This window comes from Aegilops tauschii, chromosome 1, assembly GCF_002575655.3.
Source record: "Aegilops tauschii subsp. strangulata cultivar AL8/78 chromosome 1, Aet v6.0, whole genome shotgun sequence".
Classification (NCBI taxonomy): domain Eukaryota; kingdom Viridiplantae; phylum Streptophyta; class Magnoliopsida; order Poales; family Poaceae; genus Aegilops; species Aegilops tauschii.
Window position 1 is genome coordinate 447,061,902 of NC_053035.3, and position 19,169 is coordinate 447,081,070.

At 47.7% G+C, this 19,169-nt stretch overlaps 1 protein-coding gene and 1 pseudogene across 1 annotated transcript; one reads left to right on the top strand and one right to left on the bottom strand.

Annotated features, from left to right (window-relative positions):
- Positions 1-19,169, bottom strand: part of LOC109749332 (probable LRR receptor-like serine/threonine-protein kinase At1g05700) — a 194,506-nt pseudogene that overhangs the window by 148,151 nt on the left and 27,186 nt on the right.
- On the top strand, positions 13,448-17,409 carry LOC109749354 (probable LRR receptor-like serine/threonine-protein kinase At1g51820). Its single transcript, XM_020308312.4, has 11 exons — positions 13,448-14,503; positions 14,584-14,722; positions 14,791-14,862; positions 14,953-15,024; positions 15,153-15,233; positions 15,305-15,468; positions 15,561-15,829; positions 15,911-16,037; positions 16,271-16,339; positions 16,479-16,671; positions 16,798-17,409. Exons 1-11 carry the CDS (start codon positions 13,678-13,680, stop codon positions 17,126-17,128), a joined length of 2,343 nt encoding a protein of 780 aa, XP_020163901.4. The 5' UTR covers positions 13,448-13,677; the 3' UTR covers positions 17,129-17,409.

Below are 19,169 nucleotides of genomic sequence, written 5' to 3' on the forward strand. Positions count from 1 at the left end.
CTCCTTATTAAGCGCAAAATAATGATTCCTCCACCTGACAGCTCGGACCCACCGGAAGGGAACCTGTATTTCGCGAAAAAACTTTCCCACCGCTGACAGGTCGGACCCACTAGCTATATCTTCACACGCAAGGAAGTGCCTCCTTATTACGCACAAAAAAATGAATACTCCCCCAGCTAGTTGGGACCAACCTTGGTGGGAGGCTGACTTGTGGGCCTACTAAGTTGACGGGGACAGAGTGCTTTGTCAACTTAGTCAATATGAACGATTCTAGCTCCAGTGATCGTACGATGTCCATCCAACGGCCGTAGTGCTTCTTCAACCTCTGGTCTTGTTGCTCCAGCCGCCCAAAGCAGCGCCGGTCGTGTTGCATGCTCCTGCCTCCCGTGGCCGGCTGTGCTGCCGCGGAGGCCTCACCGCCCCCTACTATTCCCAACGCTGGCCAGGCCATCCCTCTACTCACCCACACCACCTGTTATTCTGCGGCGACGGCAGCCTCACACCGCAGCGAACCAGTGAACCCTGGTACTCCTCTACGCGTGGGCATCCACTGCCGCGTCTTCCCCGGCTCTGCGTCGTCCCCTTCCTAGGCCTCGCCGTCTTCCACCGCCCTGGTGCTCTCGGCGCGGCGTGGTCAACGTGGTCAAGGAACGGCTTCCATCGGACGTGGATTGTACGTGGAGAGGCTGACAGCTGGATCCATGGCCGCAGCAAGGAAGTGCCTCCTTATTACGCGCAAAATAATTATTCCTCCACCTGACAGCGGGGACCCACCGGACGGGCCACCGTATTTCGTGAAGAAAACATTTCCCCCTGATTGCTGGGACCCACCAGCTACATCTTCGCACGCAAGGAAGTGCGTCCGGGCAAAAAAAACGATTCGCCCCCTGACTGCTGGGACCCACCAGCTACTTCTTCGCACGCAACGAAGTGCCTGACAGTCGGGACCCACCTGGTCGAAGCATACGTAGCGTTGTCATTCTGGTCGCGAACGTGTATGTACATACTGGTCGATGTAGAGGCGCGCACGTGTCGTAGTAGAGGCGCGCATGTAGCATGTACACGTACGTACAGCGGCCATGGTGCAAGAAAGTAAATACGGCCACGTACGTACATACGGGCGGGGTCTCGAACGCCTACTCGCACGTACGTACAGCCAGGGCTCGTGTACATGGCTGGGTCGGAATGGAGAAATAGCGTCGTCGTCGTGTTCATGGGGAGCCAACCGGCTGGGTCGGAATGGAATGCGTCGTCGTGTTCATCGGGAGGGCTTGGACGGAACAGCCGATGGAAACGAGGCCTGGCATACCGCAGAACGGAGGAAACGGCCTTGTGTTCGACTGGCCACGTTCGAAACGGGATCCCGTTCATCGAGAGGGGTCTGGCGTACCGCCAAATGGAGGAAACGGACCTCCTACGGTCGAAACGGGGGTCCTGTTGATCGGGAGGGGTGTGGCGTACCGCAAAACGGAGGAAACGGACTTGTGTTGGAGCGCTACGGTCGAAACGGGGGTCCAGTTCATTGGGAGGGGTGTGGCGGACCGCAAACCGGGACTCCACGGGATACTGTTCATCTCCACCGTCGACCCCCTCCAGCTTCCACGGGCTACTGTTCATCCACCGTCGACCTCCTCCGGCCTCCACCTACGACTGTTCATCCACGGGCTCCTGTTCATCCAACCTCAACCGCGCGCTACTCCACCGACTACTGTTCAACCAGCCCTCTCCACGGGCTCCTGTTCAACCACCCCTCTACGGGCTACTGTTCATCCAGCCCTCCACCGTCTACTGTTCATCCTGCCCTCCACGGGGTGGTCCTGTTCATCCTGTCCTCCATGGGGTCCTGTTCATCCAGCCCCAACCGGCTCGATCGATCGGGGTCTTGTTCATCCAAAGGCAACACCACGGGTTCCTGTTCATCCACCCCCACCGGGAACTGTTCATCCAAACCCCCCCAGCAACGCTCACTGTTCATCCAGAGGCAGCATCGATCGGCTTCAGTTTGCAGCAGTAGCGAAAGAATCGCTCGATCGGGTTCAGTTAACTGCCATCGATCGATCGCTTGGGTTCAGTAACGCGTAGCCTGCAGTGCAATCGCTCGGGTTCAGTTAGAGCCCAACGCCTCGCTCGGGTTCAGTTAGAGCCCAACGCCTCGCACCCACACGCGTGCGTGTACGAGAGAAACGTGCATCGCTTGGCCCCGAACACCCACCCTAACCGTGAACACCCCGATATTTTCCTCGCCCTCGCTTCTACCATGGTTTTTTCCGTCATGGACGGCCCAAAGAATGTCATGCAGCTGCGTCTTCGGCCCGCCCAGGACGAAAAGCCCATTTTTTGTCATGATTTTTTGTCATAGATGTAGGACCCCACCACATCTATGATGATACCGAGTTTTGTCACAATTATCATCATAGAAGTTTCATAAGTATGACAAAAAAGATTTTCGTCCGGCCCAAAATGTCACGGATGTGTCTTTTTTTGTAGTGATGTATAAGTCATGAAGAAAGCAATACCAATAAACTAAACGATCATAGTGCTAAGTTAATGGACGGGTCTTGTGGAGGAAATATGCCCTAGAGGCAATAATAAAATTGTTATTTATATTTCCTTATCATGATAAATGTTTATTATTCATGCTAGAATTATATTAACCGGAAACTTAGTACATGTGTGAATACATAGACAAACAGAATGTCCCTAGTATGCCTTTACTTGACTAGCTCGTTAATAAAAGATGGTTAAGTTTCCTATCCATAGACATGTGTTGTCATTTGATGAACGGGATCACATCATTAGGAGAATGATGTGATGGGCAAGACCCATTCATTAGCTTAGCATTATGATCGTTACAGTTTCATTGCTACTGCTTTCTTCATGACTTATACATGTTCCTATGACTATGAGATTATGCAACTCCCGAATACCAGAGGAACACTTTGTGTGCTATCAAACGTCACAACGTAACTGGCTGATTATAAAGATGCTCTACAAGTGTCTCCGATGATGTTTGTTGAGTTGGCATAGATCAAGATTAGGATTTGTCACTCCGATTGTCGGAGAGGTATCTCTGGGCCCTCTCGGTAATGCACATCACTATAAGCCTTGCAAGCAATGCGACTAATGAGTTAGTTGCAGGATGCTGCATTACGGAACGAGTAAAGAGACTTGCCGATAATGAGATTGAACTAGGTATTGAGATACCGACGATCGAATCTCGGGCAAGTAACATACCGATGACAAAGGGAACAACGTATGTTGTTATGCGGTTTGACTGATAAAGATCTTCGTAGAATATGTAGGAACCAATATGAGCATCCAGGTTCTGCTATTGGTTATTGACCGGAGATGAGTCTCGGTCATGTCTACATAGTTCTCGAACCCGTAGGGTCCGCACGCTTAACGTTCTATGACGATTTTTATTATGAGTTATGTTATTTGATGACCGAAGTTTGTTCAGAGTCGCGGATGAGATCGGGGACATGACGAGGATTCTCAAAATGGTCGAGACATAAAGATCGATATATTGGAAGGCTATATTCGGACATCGGAAAGGTTCCGAGTGATTCGGGTATTTTTCGGAGTACCGGAGAGTTATGGGAATTCGTAGTGGGCCTTAATGGGCCATACGGGAACGGAGAGAAAGGCCTCAAGGGTGGCCGCGCCCGTTCCCCATGGACTGGTCCGAATTGGACTAGGGAAAGGGGGCGCCCCGTTCCTTCGTTCTCCTTCTCCCTTCCATTTTTCCTATTCCATGTGGAAGGTGGAATCCTACTAGGACTAGGGAGTCCTAGTATGACTCCACGCTTTGGGCACGCCCTATGAGGGCCGGCCTCCTCCTCCCTCCATCATTTATGTACGTGGCTAGGGGGCACCCCATAGACACACAAGTTGATCATTGATCTCTTAGCCGTGTGCGGTGCCCCCCTCTACCATAATCCACCTCGGTCATATCGTCGTTGCAGTGTTTAGGCAAAGCCCTGCACCGGTAGCTTCATCATCATCGTCATCACGCCGTCGTGCTGACGAAGCTCTCCCTCGACACTCTTCTGGATCGTGAGTTCGTGGGACGTCACCGAGCCGAACGTGTGCAGATCGCGGAGGTGCCGTACTTTCGGTACTAGGATCGGTCGATCGTGAAGACGTACGACTACATCAACCGCGTTGTCATAAGGCTTCCGCTTACGGTCTACAAGGGTACGTGGACAACACTCTCCCCGCTCGTTGCTATGCATCACCATGATCTTGCGGGTCTATGCGTAGATGTTATATGCACGAGTAGAACACAAATGAGTAGTGGGCGATAATAGTCATACTGCTTACTAGCATGTCATACTTTGATTCGGCGGTATTTGACTTTAGGCGTACGCTTACGCGAGACTGGTTCTACCGACGTGCTTCGCACACAGGTGGCTGGCGGGTGTTAGTTTCTCCAACTTTAGTTTGATCAAGTGTGGCTACGCCCAGTCCTTGTTGAAGGTTAAAACAGCACATACTTAACAAAAAATCGTTGTGGTTTTGATGCGTAGGTAAGAACGGTTCTTGCTCAGTCCGTAGCAGCCACGTAAAATTTGTAACAACAAAGTAGAGGACGTCTAACTTATTTTTGCGGGGCATGTTGTGATGTGATATGGTCAAGACGTGATGAGATATAAATTGTTGTATGAGATGATCATGTTTTGTTCAAGTTATCGGCAATTGGCATGAGCCTTATGGTTGTCTCTTTATTGCATAAGATGCAAGCGCCATATGATTGCTTTACTTTATCGCTATGCGATATCAATAGTTGCAAAAGCAATAGTTGGCGAGACGGCCATGTGATGACACATTGATAAAGATCAAGATGATGGAGATCATGGTGTCATGCCGGTGACAATGGAGATCATAACGGTACTTTGCAGATGGAGATCAAAGGCACAAGATGATGATGGCCATATCATGTCACATATTTTGATTGCATGTGATTTTTATCTTTTATACATCTTATTTTGCTTAGTTCGACGGTATCTTTATAAGATGATCCCTTACTAAAATTTCAAGGTATAAGTGTTCTCCCTGAGTATGACCCGTTGCGACAGTTCTTCATGCCGAGACACCACGTGATGATCGGGTGTGACAAGCTCTACATTCACATACAACGGGTGCAAGCCAGTTTTGCACACGCAGAATACTCTGGTTAAACTTGACGAGCCTAGCATATGCAGATATGACCTTGGAACACTGGAGACCGAAAGGTCGAGCGTGAATCATATAGTAGATATGATCAACATAGTGATGTTCACCTTTGAAAACTACTCCATCTCACGTGATGATCGGACATGGTTTAGTTGATATGGATCACGTGATCATTTAGATGACTCGAGGGATGTCTATCTAAGTGGGAGTTCTTAAGTAATATGATTAATTGAACTTAAATTTATATTGAACTTAGTCCTGATAGTATTTGCATATCTATGTTGTAGATCAATAGCTCGCGCATAGCTTCCCCGTTTATTTTTGATATGTTCCTAGAGAAAAATAAATTGAAAGATGTTAGTAGCAATGATGCGAATTGGATCCGTGATCTCAGGATTATCCTCATTGCTGCACAGAAGAATTATGTCCTTGATGCACCGCTAGGTGACGGACTTATTGCAGGAGCATAAGCAGACGTTATGAACGTTTGGCAAAGCTCGGTATGATGACTACTTGATAGTTTAGTGCACCATGCTTTACGGCTTAGAACCGGGACTTCAAAAATGTTTTGAACACCACGGAGCATATAAGATGTTCCAAGAGTTGAAATTGGTATTTCATACTCATGCCCGTGTCGAGAGGTATGAGACCTCTGACAGTACTTTGCCTACAAGATGGAGGAGAATAGATCAACCAGTAAGCATGTGCTCAGAATGTCTGAGTACTACAATCACTTGAATCAAGTGGGAGTTAATCTTCCTGATAAGATAGTGATTGACAGAGTTCTCTAGTCACTATCACCAAGTTACTGGAACTTCGTGATGAACTATAGTATGCAAGCGATGACAAAAACGATTCCCTGAGCTCTTCGCGATGCTGAAATCGGCGAAGGTAGAAATCAAGAAAAACATCAAGTGTTGATGGTTGACAAGACCACTAGTTTCAAGAAAAGGGCAAAGGGAAGAAGGGGAACTTCAAGAAGAACGGCAAGCAAGTTGCTGCTCAAGTAAAGAAGCCCAAGTCTAGACCTAAGCCTGAGATTAAGTGCTTCTACTGCAAAGGGACTGGTCACTGGAAGCAGAACTGCCCCAAGTATTTGGCGGATAAGAAGGATGGCAAAGTGAACAAAGGTATATTTGATATACATGAAATTGATGTGTACTTTACTACTGTTTATAGCAACCCCTCAGTATTTGATACTAGTTCAGTTGCTAAGATTAGTAACTCGAAACGGGAGTTGCAAAATGAATAGAGACTAGTTAAGGGTGAAGTGACGATGTGTGTTGGAAGTGGTTCCAAGATTGATATGATCATCATCGCACACTCCCTATACTTTTGGGATTAGTGTTGAACCTAAAATAAATGTTATTTGGTGTTTGCGTTGAGCATAATATGATTGGATCATGTTTATTGCAATACGGTTATTCATTTAAGTCAAAGAATAATTGTTATTCTGTTTACATGAATAAAACCTTCTGTGGTCATACACCCAAGGTGAATGGTTTATTGAATCTCGATCGTAGTACTACACATATTCATAATATTGATGCCAAAAGATGCAAAGTTGATAATGATAGTGCAACATATTTGTAGCACTGCCATTTAGGTCATATTGGTGTAAAGCACATGAAGAAACTCCATGCTGGTCGGCTTTTTGAATCACTTGATGACGAATCACTTGATGCTTGCAAACCATGCCTCATGGGCAAGATGACTAAGACTCCGTTCTCCGGAACAATGGAGCGAGCAACTGACTTATTGGAAATAATACTTACCGATGTATGTGATCTGATGAGTGTTGAGGCTCACGGTGGGTATCGTTATTTTCTGACCTTCACAGATGATTTGAGCAGATATGGGTATATCTACTTGATGAAACATAAGTCTGAAACATTTGAAAAGTTCAAAGAATTTCAGAGTGAAGTGGAAAATCATCGTAACAAGGAAATAAAGTTTCTACGATATAATCGCGGAGACGAATATTTGAGTTACGAGTTTGGTCTTCAATTAAAACAATGTGGAATAAGTTTCACAAACTCATGCCACCTGGAACACCACAGCATAATGCTGTGTCCAAATGTCATAACCGTACTTTATTAGATATAGTGCAATCTATGATGTTTCTTACCGATTTACCACTATCATTTTGGGGTTATGCATTAGAGACAGCTACATTCATGTTAAATAGGGCACCATCTAAATCCGTTGAGACGACACCTTATGAATTGTGGTTTGGCAAAAAAACAAGTTGTCGTTTCTTAAAGTTTGGGGTTGCGATGCTTATGTGAAAAAGCTTCAACCTGATAAGCTCGAACCCAAATCGGAGAAATGTGTCTTCATAGGATACCCAAAGGAGACTGTTGGGTACACCTTCTATCACAGATCTGAAAGCAAGATCTTTGTTGCTAAGAATGGATCCTTTCTAGAGAAAGAGTTTATCTCGAAAGAAGTGAGTGAGAGGAAAGTAGAACTTGATGAGGTAATTGTACCTTCTCTCAAATTGGAAAGTAGCTCATCACAGAAATCAGTTCCAATGATGCCTACACCAATTAGTGAGGAAGATTAATGATGATGATCATGAAACTTCAGATCAAGTTACTACCGAACCTCGTAGGTCAACCAGAGTACGGTCCGCACCAGAGTGGTACGTGTAATCCTGTTCTGGAAGTCATGTTACTTGACCATGACGAACCTACGAACTATGAGGAAGCGATGATGAGCCCAAATTCCGCGAAATGGCTTGAGGCCATGAAATCTGAGATGGGATCCATGTATGAGAACAAAGTGTGGACTTTGGTTAACTTGCCCGATGATCGGCAAGCCATAGAAAATAAATGAATCTTCAAGAGGAAGACGGACGCTGATAGTAGTGTTACTATCTACAAAGCTAGACTTGTCGAAAAAGGTTTTTGACAAAGTTCAAGGTGTTGACTACAATGAGATTTTCTCACTTGTATCGATGCTTAAAAGTCTGTCCGAATCACGTTAGCCATTGCCACATTTTATGAAATTTGGCAAATGGATGTCAAACCTGCATTCCTTAAATGGATTTCTTAAAGAAGAGTTGTATATGATGCAACCAGAAGGTTTTGTCTATCCTAAAGGTGCTAACAAAGTGTGCAATGCTCCAGCGATCCATCTATGGAATGGTGCAAGCATCTCAGAGTTGGAATAGACTCTTTGATGAGTTGATCAAAGCATATAGTTTTATACAGACTTGCGGTGAAGCCTGTATTTACAAGAAATCGAGTGGAGCACTACAGCCTTTCTGATAAGTATATGTGAATGACATATTGTTGATCAGAAATGATGTAGAATTTTCTGGAAAGCATAAAGGAGTATTTGAAAGGAGTTTTTCAAAGAAAGACCTCGGTGAAGCTGCTTACATATTGGGCATCAAGATCTGTAGAGATAGATCAAGACGCTTGATAAGTTTTTTCAATTAGTACATACCTTGACAAGTTTTTCAAGTAGTTCAAAATAGAACAGTCAAAGAAGGAGTTCTTGCCTATGTTGCAAGGTGTGAAGTTGAGTAAGACTCAAAGCCCGACCACGACAGAAGATAGAGAGAGAATGAAAGTCATTCCCTATGCCTCAGCCATAGGTTCTATAAAGTATGCCATGCTATGGACCAGACCTATTGTATACCCTGCCCTGAGTTTGGCAAGGGAGTACAATAGTGATCTAGGAGTAGATCACTGGACATTGGTCAAAATTATCCTTAGAGGACTAAGGAAATATTTCTCGGTTATGGAGGTGATAAAGAGTTCATCGTAAAGAGTTACCTCGATGCAAGCTTTGACACCGATCTGGATGACTTTGAGTCTCGATCTGGATACATATTGAAAGTGGGAGCATTTAGCTAGAGTAGCTCTGTGCAGAGCATTGTAGACATAGAAATTTGCAAAATACATATGGATCTGAATGTGGCAGACCCATTGACTAAACCTCTCTCACAAGCAAAACATGATCACAACTTAGTACTCTTTGGGTGTTAATCACATGCGATGTGAACTAGATTATTGACTCTAGTAAATCCTTTGGGTATTGGTCACATGGCGATGTGAACTATAGAGTGTTAAATCACATGACGATGTGAACTATTGGTGTTAAATCACATGGCGATGTGAACTAGATTATTGACTCTAGTGCAAGTGGGAGACTGAAGGAAATATGCCCTAGAGGCAATAATAAAGTTGTTATTTATATTTACTTATATCATGATAAATGTTTATTATTCATGCTAGAATTGTATTAACCGGAAACTTAGTACATGTGTGAATACATAGACAAACATATGTCCCTAGTATGCCTCTACTTGACTAGCTCGTTAATCAGAGATGGTTAAGTTTCCTAGCCATAACATGTGTTGTCATTTGATGAACGGGATCACATCATTGGGAGAATGATGTGATGGACAAGACCCATTCATTAGCTTAGCATTATGATCGTTACAGTTTCATTGCTACCGCTTTCTTCATGACTTATACATGTTCCTATGACTATGAGATTATGCAACTCCCGAATACCAGAGGAACACTTTGTTTGCCATCAAACGTCACAACGTAACTGGGTGATTATAAAGATGCTCTACAGGTGTCTCCGATGATGTTTGTTGAGTTGGCATAGATCAAGATTAGGATTTGTCACTCCGACTGTCGGAGAGGTATCTCTAGGCCCTCTCGGTAATGCACATCACTATAAGCCTTGCAAGCAATGTGACTAATGAGTTAGTTGCGGGATGATGCATTACGGAACGAGTAAAGAGACTTGCCGGTAACGAGATTGAACTGGGTATTGAGATACCGACGATCGAATCTCGGGCAAGTAACATACCGATGACAAAGGGAACAACGTATGTTGTTATGCGGTTTGACCGATAAAGATCTTCGTAGAATATGTAGGAACCAATATGAGCATCCAGGTTCCGCTATTGGTTATTGACCGGAGATGAGTCTCGGTCATGTCTACATAGTTCTTGAAACCGTAGGGTTCGCATGCTTAACGTTCTGTGACGATTTGTATTATGAGTTATGTGATTTGATGACCGAAGTTTGTTTAGAGTCGCGGATGAGATCAGGGACATGACGAGGAGTCTCAAAATGGTCGAGACGTAAAGATCGATATAATGGAAGGCTATATTCGGACATCGGTAAGGTTCCGAGTGATTCGGGTATTTTTCGGAGTACCGGAGAGTTACAGGAACTCGTATTGGGCCTTAATGGGCCATACGGGAAAGGAGAGGAAGGCCTCAAGGGTGGCCGCGCCCCTTCCCCATGGACTGGTCCGAATTGGACTAGGGAAAGGGGGCGCCCCCTTCCTTCCTTCTCCTTCTCCCTTCCCTTTTTCCTATTCCATGTGGGAGGTGGAATCCTACTAGGACTAGGGAGTCCTAGTAGGACTCCAAACTTTGAGCGCGCCCTATGAGGGCCGGCCTCCTCCTCCCTCCATCCTTTATATACGTGGCTAGGGGGCACCCCATAGACACACAAGTTGATCATTGATCTCTTAGCCGTGTGCGGTGCCCCCTCCACCATAATCCACCTCGGTCATATCGTTGAAGTGCTTAGGCGAAGCCCTGCACCGGTAGCTTCATCATCACCGTCATCACGCCGTCGTGCTGACGAAGCTCTCCCTCGACACTCTGCTGGATCGTGAGTTCGTGGGACGTCACCGAGCCGAACGTGTGCAGATCGCAGAGGTGCCGTACTTTCGGTACTAGGATCGGTCGAACGTGAAGACGTACGACTACATCAACCGCGTTGTCATAACGCTTCCGCTTACGGTCTACGGGGGTACGTGGACAACACTCTTCCCTCTCGTTGCTATGCATCACCATGATCTTGCGTGTGCGTAGGAATTTTTTTTGGAAATTACTATGTTCCCCAACATCTTGTCCATCACATCATTCTCCTAATGATGTGATCCTGTTCATCAAATGACAACACATGTCTATGGTTAGGAAACATAACCATCTTTGATAAACGAGCTAGTCAAGTAGAGGCATACTAGGGACACTTATGTTTTGTCTATGTATTCACACATGTACTAAGTTTCCGGTTAATACAACTCTAGCATGAATAATAAACATTTATCATGAAATAAGGAAATAAATAATAACTTTATTATTGCCTCTAGGGCATATTTGCTTCAGGGGGGCGCGGGCAGGCGAAGCCCGCCCATCGCATGCAACGGCGGGGCTCTCTCGTCTCCGCGCTCGGGGGATACGGCGCGGGCCGGAAGCCTCAGCCCGGATGCGGCGCTAGGCGATGGGCGCGGCAGCTTGGCGGCGCTCCGGCGTGGGCCGGCGATGGGGCGTGATGGCGATGCGACGGGTAGCGCGGAGGTGGTGCGGGTTGGAGGCCGGTGGTGGCGGCGGCTGCATCACGGCGGCACGCCCAGATCCGCCTCTGGAGTCGCGGGTCGCGAGCGACCTGCGTCGCGGTCGGCCTCCCCTGCCATTGGTCGTGGGCGGGGCGGCAGTGCGGCATCGGGTGGATGCGTGCGCCGCTGCCCTGTCGGGCCCTTGCGGCTAGTCGGCATCGTTCGGCGCGGGAGACTCCTCCGGTGGCCATCCATGGACGTGGTGGCGAGGGCTCTGCTTCCTTTGCTCCGGTGACAAGACGCCGCCGTGGTCTCGCGCAGGGCCGGGCCATTGGCAGGGTGGGGCGAAACTATTGGTTTCGAGGCATGGAGCTGGTTGGAGGGACGGGAGCTCCGCTGCCGAGCCGCCCGTCGCCTGCCCAAGGTGGTGGGCGGTCGTGGCCGTGGGCCACTCCTCCCCCTCCCTCCTTCTCCATCCTCGCGTGTTCTCAGTTCCGGCGTTGCTTGAGGCGGGGGTGGTTGGCCGACGGTCTCGGAGGCGGTTGGGGTGCGGATCTGTTCAAAGTCTCGGCCTTTGGTGGTCATCGGGGCGGTCTGGAGGCAGGGCGGCGGCTCTGGCGGCGGGAGGCGCGTTGGTCGTGGGCTAACCGCGCGGCTAGGGTGCGGGCGGGCAGCCACGGTCGCTTGGGAGGCATGGATGCGGGTGGTTGGTAGAGCGGGGTTGCGACGGAGGGGTAGGAGCACCGGGGTTCACCACTTGACCAGTCCCGGTACTGGCCGACGGAGGCGGCATCCGTGGACATCGTTCCCCTCCCTGCAGGCTTCGTCGTGGTGCTCCCACCTCCTGCGTGTCACTCTGGGTGAAAACTTGATCTTCAGGATCAGATGATGGCGGCTTTCTACGGTCATATCCATCTTGAAGGCATCGTCTTGGAGTCCCTGCTCAGGCCATGTCAGTCTCACCGCTCCTCGGTTGATTGTTCATCTTCATGGTGGTCTTCGGCTTATCATTAGGGTGCTTAGTCGTCGTTGGGGTGGTGTTTTCGGTGCTCGGCACCTTTGTATCTCGTCTTGGGTGTGTGCATTGAGTGCGGTGGTGGAGTGTGTTTGTATCTTCCTACTCGAATGTGGTGGTGATGGTGCTTTAGCTATAAAGCGGGGGAAAACTCTTTTTCGTAAAGCACTCTGGCTAGCATGCAGTTTTATTTTGGCCCGTTTCATGCACGTGAAAGTACTTCCTCCGCCCCAAAATATTTGAGAGAACAAGGAGAGTTTGCAGCGCTAGCTTGTGATCCTTGGAATGCTGGCAATGGCTACTTGTAATTTTCTCTCTGCTGGTTACTGCAATGTCGTGGTAAGTTCATGTATGGTAGCCAGCGGGGCCATTGACGAACTTTGGGTCAATCTAGTGTGCATGCACGGTACAGGCCCAGGCTCGGTCCATACAATACAAGCAAGCAAGCATGCATGCATTTGCACCGGCCGTTGACACCGCGGCGCCGTCGATCGGGAGCAGCTGCATGCATGTGCAACATGTACCACTGGCTAATCATACGTAGTGTAGTTTACCGAGTCAAAGAATTAAGATATATTCGTCTCCATTTCGCCTCAGTGGGATTCATACCCCTATGCTATACGTGCCATGCGATGCGAGTACTTAATTTTTGTGTAACGTACGAGTATTTTCGTCCCAGTTGCTTAGCGGCGGCATGTGCTAGCTTACCTAGCACAATGGAGCGATCAACGCGGGGAGCAATGGCGGCCCCGTCGTGGCTGCTCCTGCTCCTCGGCCTCGCCGGCGTGCTCCGAGTTCACGGCCAGCGCGCGCCCGACAGCACCGGTGAGCTTACACCTCTGAAAGTCTGAATTACACTGTTTCCTCACATCTCAGTGCATTCAGCTACGTATACGCACGTACGCGCAGGTTTCGTCAGCATCGACTGTGGCCTGCCGGAGCAGGCCGGCGGCTATGTGGACGCCGCCACGAAGCTGCCGTACGTCCCGGACGGCGCCTACACGGACGCCGGCGCCAACCACAACATCTCCCCAGAGTACATCAAGCCAACCTCGTCGAAACGTTATCTTAACGTCCGCAGCTTCCCTGCCGTGGCCCGGAGCTGCTACACGCTCCCGTCCACCGTCCCCCGAGGTTCCAAGTACCTGCTCCGGGCGACCTTCATGTACGGCAACTACGACGGGCTCGACCGGCTCCCCGTCTTCGACCTCCACCTCGGCGTCAACTTCTGGCGGACCGTGAACATCACCACGGCCGACAAGCCGCAGCTGGCCGAGATCATCGCCGTCGTCCCGGACGAGTCCGTGCAGGTCTGCCTGGTGGACACCGGCTCCGGGACGCCCTTCATCTCCGCGCTCGACCTGAGGCCCGTCAGGGACACGCTGTACCCGCAGGCGAACGCGACGCAGGCGCTGGTCCTCGTCGACCGGAGCAACTTCGGCCTCAGCGGCGCCGCGCTGGTGAGGTACCCGGAGGACCCGTACGACCGCGTGTGGATCCCGTGGAGCGAGATCGACTCAAATGAATGGACGGAGATCTCGACGCCGGAGAAGGTGCAGGAGCTGGCCGACCCCCGCTTCAACGCGCCGTCCGCCGTGATGCAGACGGCCATCACGCCGCGCAACGGCTCCAGGTCGGCGTCCTCCAGGACCATCGAGCTGTCGTGGGACGCGGCGCCGAACCACGCCTACCCCGACCCCGGGGTCATCGGCATCGTCTACTTCGCGGAGCTGGAGGCGGTGGCCGGGGACGCCGCCAAGCGCCAGTTCGAGATGGCCATCAACGGCAAGCTTTGGAGCAAGGCGCCCTTCACGCCGCAGCACCTCGTCTGCGACGCCTTCTTCAACAGCGAGGCCCACCGGGGATTCGGCGGCCACTACAACGTCACCCTCACCGCCACGGCGAACTCCACGCTGCTGCCCACCATCAACGCCGCCGAGTTCTTCTCCGTCGTCTCCACGGCAAACGTGGCGACAGACGCCAAGGACGGTAAATGGAATTTTCACAGTAATAGTATCAGTGGGTAGGCACATTATTTGACAGTCTTGTGCTACTGAATTTTGTGACAGTTGCGGCCATGGCTGCGATCAAGGCCAAGTATGAGGTGAAGAAGAACTGGGCGGGTGACCCATGCACTCCCAAGACTCTGGTGTGGGAAGGGCTGAACTGCAGCTATGCCATTTCAATGCCTCCAAGAATCACAAGATTGTAAGTTTGACCTCAATTTTCTGGCACGCCTGAGAAATCTGTCTGAACATTTGTGTGTGTTTCTGCAGAAATATGTCATTTGGCGGCTTGAGCGGCCGCATACCATCTCATTTCGGCAACCTCAAAGCAATCAAGTATTTGTAAGTAGTAGGAAGTTTTATGCCCATTTTGACAATCAACTTAATTTGTGAGTTTAACTCGAGCATAAGTATGCCTGTTTGTTTATTCAGGGACTTGTCGTACAACAACTTTACAGGACCAATTCCTAATGCTCTTTCAGACCTACCCTTCCTCGTGGTGCTGTAAGGAATCTTGACCTCCACAATTATGTTGACTTTGATATCCAATAGTTTTGTTGCATGATTTCAACTTTATAATCTGAATATTCCACTACAACTTGAACTTATGAATGCTATTTGGTCCTTATTAGGGACTTGACTGGCAACCAGCTTAATGGATCCATCCCCGCTGGGCTTCTGAAGAGAATTCAAGATGGCTCCCTAACTCTAAGGTGTACCATCGTTTCTCAGTTATTTCCCATGTTCCTGGCAAAAATCACTTAACGTTTCTTCCTTTCGCTAGATACGGCAAAAATCCAAACCTTTGCAGCAACGGTTCCTCTTGCGAGCCCGCGGAAAAGAAGGGCAAATCTATGCTTGCAGTGTACATTGTTGTTCCAATACTTGCAATTGTGGTGATAGGAGCACTGGCAGTGCTACTTCTTCTCATAATCAGAAGAAAGCAAGGTGAGACAAGGGGTCAAAACATCAATTGAAACTGCAAGCAGCACTGGACTGGATAATATTCACAGTTTCTTGTGACTGATTACCTAATGAAGGATCAAGAAAGGGCAGTGTGAAGCCACAGAACGAGGCCAGTGGCGTCCATTCGCAGTCGCGGAATGGCGACACGCACAGCATGCTGCAGTTGGACAACCGCCGGTTCACGTACAAGGACCTGCAGATCGTAACGAACAATTTCAAGACGGTGCTCGGCCGGGGAGGTTTCGGCTCCGTATACGGCGGCTTCCTGGCGGATGGCACGCAGGTGGCGGTCAAGCTGCGGTCTGAGTCCTCCAGCCAAGGCGTCAGAGAATTCCTCACAGAGGTAAAGTGTCATTCGTCACCGGTTCGAGGGAAGTTTTGTAGGGAATTGTTGTGTGTAAACAATTCTTCTATTCTTGCTCAGGCTCAGACCTTGACAAAGATTCATCATAAAAATCTTGTGTCCATGGTTGGTTACTGCAAGGATGGGGAGTACATGGCGCTTGTCTACGAGCATATGTCTGAAGGAAACCTGGAAGACAAACTCAGAGGTGTGTGTGCTAGTATTTGATTGTATCCATTTAATGGGGTTTTTTTCAGAGAAAACTCTAGCGGGAATCTTTACAGTTTAAAGTATAAATATGAACCTAAATTAATGTCCATGAGGAATTGATTCTGATATCCAGTCTCACTTCGTACCATTTGAGTTATGTCTCTCGGGGGGAACCATTTGAGTTATCGGTAGTCCCATGATCATACTAACAAGTGCTCCTATCTTCTGTAGGGAAAGATAGCAATACTAGATCTTTAACTTGGAGGCAGAGGCTTCGTATTGCAATGGAGTCTGCGCAAGGTATTTCGATGTGGGACTTGGTATTTAATATTTCGTTGCTAATTTCTATCTATTTATTTCGCTGGAAGCCAAATTTTACATGATTGCAACTTGGTAATGTGATTTTTGTTGCCTTCATATTGGTGCGATGTGCATACAGGGCTGGAATATCTACACGTTGCATGCAGCCCAGCCTTTGTGCATCGGGACGTGAAGACATCAAACATCCTATTGAATGTGTATCTCGAGGCCAAGGTCGCTGACTTTGGCTTGCTCAAGGCTTTCAATCAAGACGGTGACACACATGTATCCACAGCCAGGCTGGTTGGCACACACGGCTACCTTGCCCCTGAGTAAAAGACATCATACTCTCTTCTAGTTGCTTTTGCTTACAATTTTGAGTGTATTAATTAACCAATCTCATGTGATCAACCATAGTGAAAGCACATCTAATATACCATGTATCGGCTTGTGTGAAGGTACGCGGCAGCCCTGCAGCTCACTGAGAAAAGTGACGTATACAGCTTTGGTGTCGTGTTGTTGGAAGTTATAACGGGGCGACCACCCATCCTACAATGCCCAGAACCAACTAATATCATCCAATGGGTTCGACAACACCTTGCACAGGGCAACATTGAAGACGTCGCAGACGTTCACATACGAGGTGACTATGATATCAATAGTGTCTGGAAGGTCGCGGACGTCGCGCTCAAATGCACTGCGCAAGCTCCTACTCAGCGACCCACGATGAGCGAGGTGGTAGGACAACTACAAGAGTGTCTCAAGCTAGAGGAACAGCACATGATTTGAGGAGGAGGCGTGGAGCATATTGTTGTGAGGGTGATGTCGAATGATGAAGACTTTGTCGTTCAATTGATCTATACTCTCTCTATCTCTCTCTCTCTCTTCGCACTTTTAAAGGATACTTGTCAATGTCTACGTGCAATGCACATTAATTTGAAAGTATATTAAGTGCATGCGGATATTAAGTAGAATATTATTTGCGTGTTATTATGTGATTAGCACTATATTTGGCATAAAATTAACTGCACGCTAAACGTGTTGAGCGTTCGACATTGAAGTAATCTAGGTCGTTGGATTGACATGATTTGATGGCCGAGATTAATTGGATCTACCCCTTTGTGTCTTTTTATATTGATATAGATTTCTTGACATATAGAGTGCAAATATATGTTGCCGCACTTTTCAGGTAACATAGCTCCAAATTTTCTTATCGCTAAAGAAATTGTCACAAATGTCCCAATCCTATTGCGAGAACACTGACATGTTCTTGCACACTAAGAAACCAGAAGTGAAACTATGACTCTCGATCACTATAACCACACCATACTTGCTAGGGTAGTTAGGTCATGAATCAGTTAAACATGTTTGAGCACTCATGAAATAATGTTTGAGCTAACGACAGCTCCAAGAAATAAAACATGTTCAATGGAAAATCTTGAATGTGAAATCGGCAAACCTTTAGTGCCAAACAAAGAACTACAGAATCAATGTAGAAAATCCTTAATTTGAGGAAATAATACATGAATGTTTATCATGCACCAAGAGTGCATGAATAGTGATCATGGTTGGCGCCGTCTCAACAAATAACGTTGACTTTGCTTCAAAACACATTTGGAAAACAGAAGTACCACAAATATTAAAATTTACATGTGGTTTGTACATAGTGATCATGGCAACTTTTTTATAGCTTCAATCTTAGCTCTATCAACATCAGTACCTCTTTCAGAAATTTTATGGCCAAAAAACATACTTTCGTTCACCATGAGAAGGCTCTTCTCTTAGTTTAGGACTAGGTTCAATGAAGATGGGTCAAAATGAAATAGAAAATCTTTTAGTGTCACCAAAGAACAAGTTTGGGATTAATGTAGAAAAATCCCTAGTGAATAATACATGGAATGTTTATCACGCACCAAGAGCGCATGACTGATGATCATGGTTGGCGCCCTACCATCAAATAACATTGACCATGTGAAATGAAATGGTGCCTAGCCTTACATCATCGGTAGATCACGGTCACGACTGCTATCTTTCATCATGTGGAAGTTATTGTTAGCATTGCCTCTGTTTTGATCTTCGCTCTCCAACTCGAGGCAGTATTGCAACTGGGCAGCCACATCTGTCATTGTGGGTCATTGTGCGGGGTCATGCTCGATGCACTTGAGCGTTAGGTCCACGGCCTTCCACATGCCGTTCACATTGAAGTCGCCTTGCATTCAGCCGTCCACCACTTCCTCGATGTTGCCTCCCGAAAGGTGAAGTCGTGCCCATTGGATGATATGGATGACCTCCGTAGATTCAAGGATGGTGGGTTGTCCTGTGATTACCTCCCGTAACACGACACCGAAGCTATATACGTCGCTCTTTTCATTCAGTTGCAAGGACGCTGCATACCTGTGTATGTACATATAATAAGCATGGGATGCAAGCATTTGCATCACAATTCGTTGAGTCGGTCACAACAAAGATATACTAATCCAAATGGTTGGCAAGCAGGCAACGAAAATATTAATAAGTTAGGTATCAGTGTTTACTTAGGGGCAAGGTAGCCCCTTGTGCCAATCACCCGCACCGTAGATATATGTGCATCATCTTCTTTATTGAAAACCTTCATCAAGCCAAAGTCAGCCACTTTGGCCTCAAGATTTTTATTCAGTAGGATGTTCGATGTCTTCACATCACGATGCACAAAGGGTGGGCTGCATGACTCGTGCAAATACTCAAGTCCTGCGTGCACAGCATATTCGACAGAGATGATATATCAGTCACACATCAACATATGTTAAACCCTAGCAAAGCATAGAGATCGACAACAACGAAAGGAAGACCA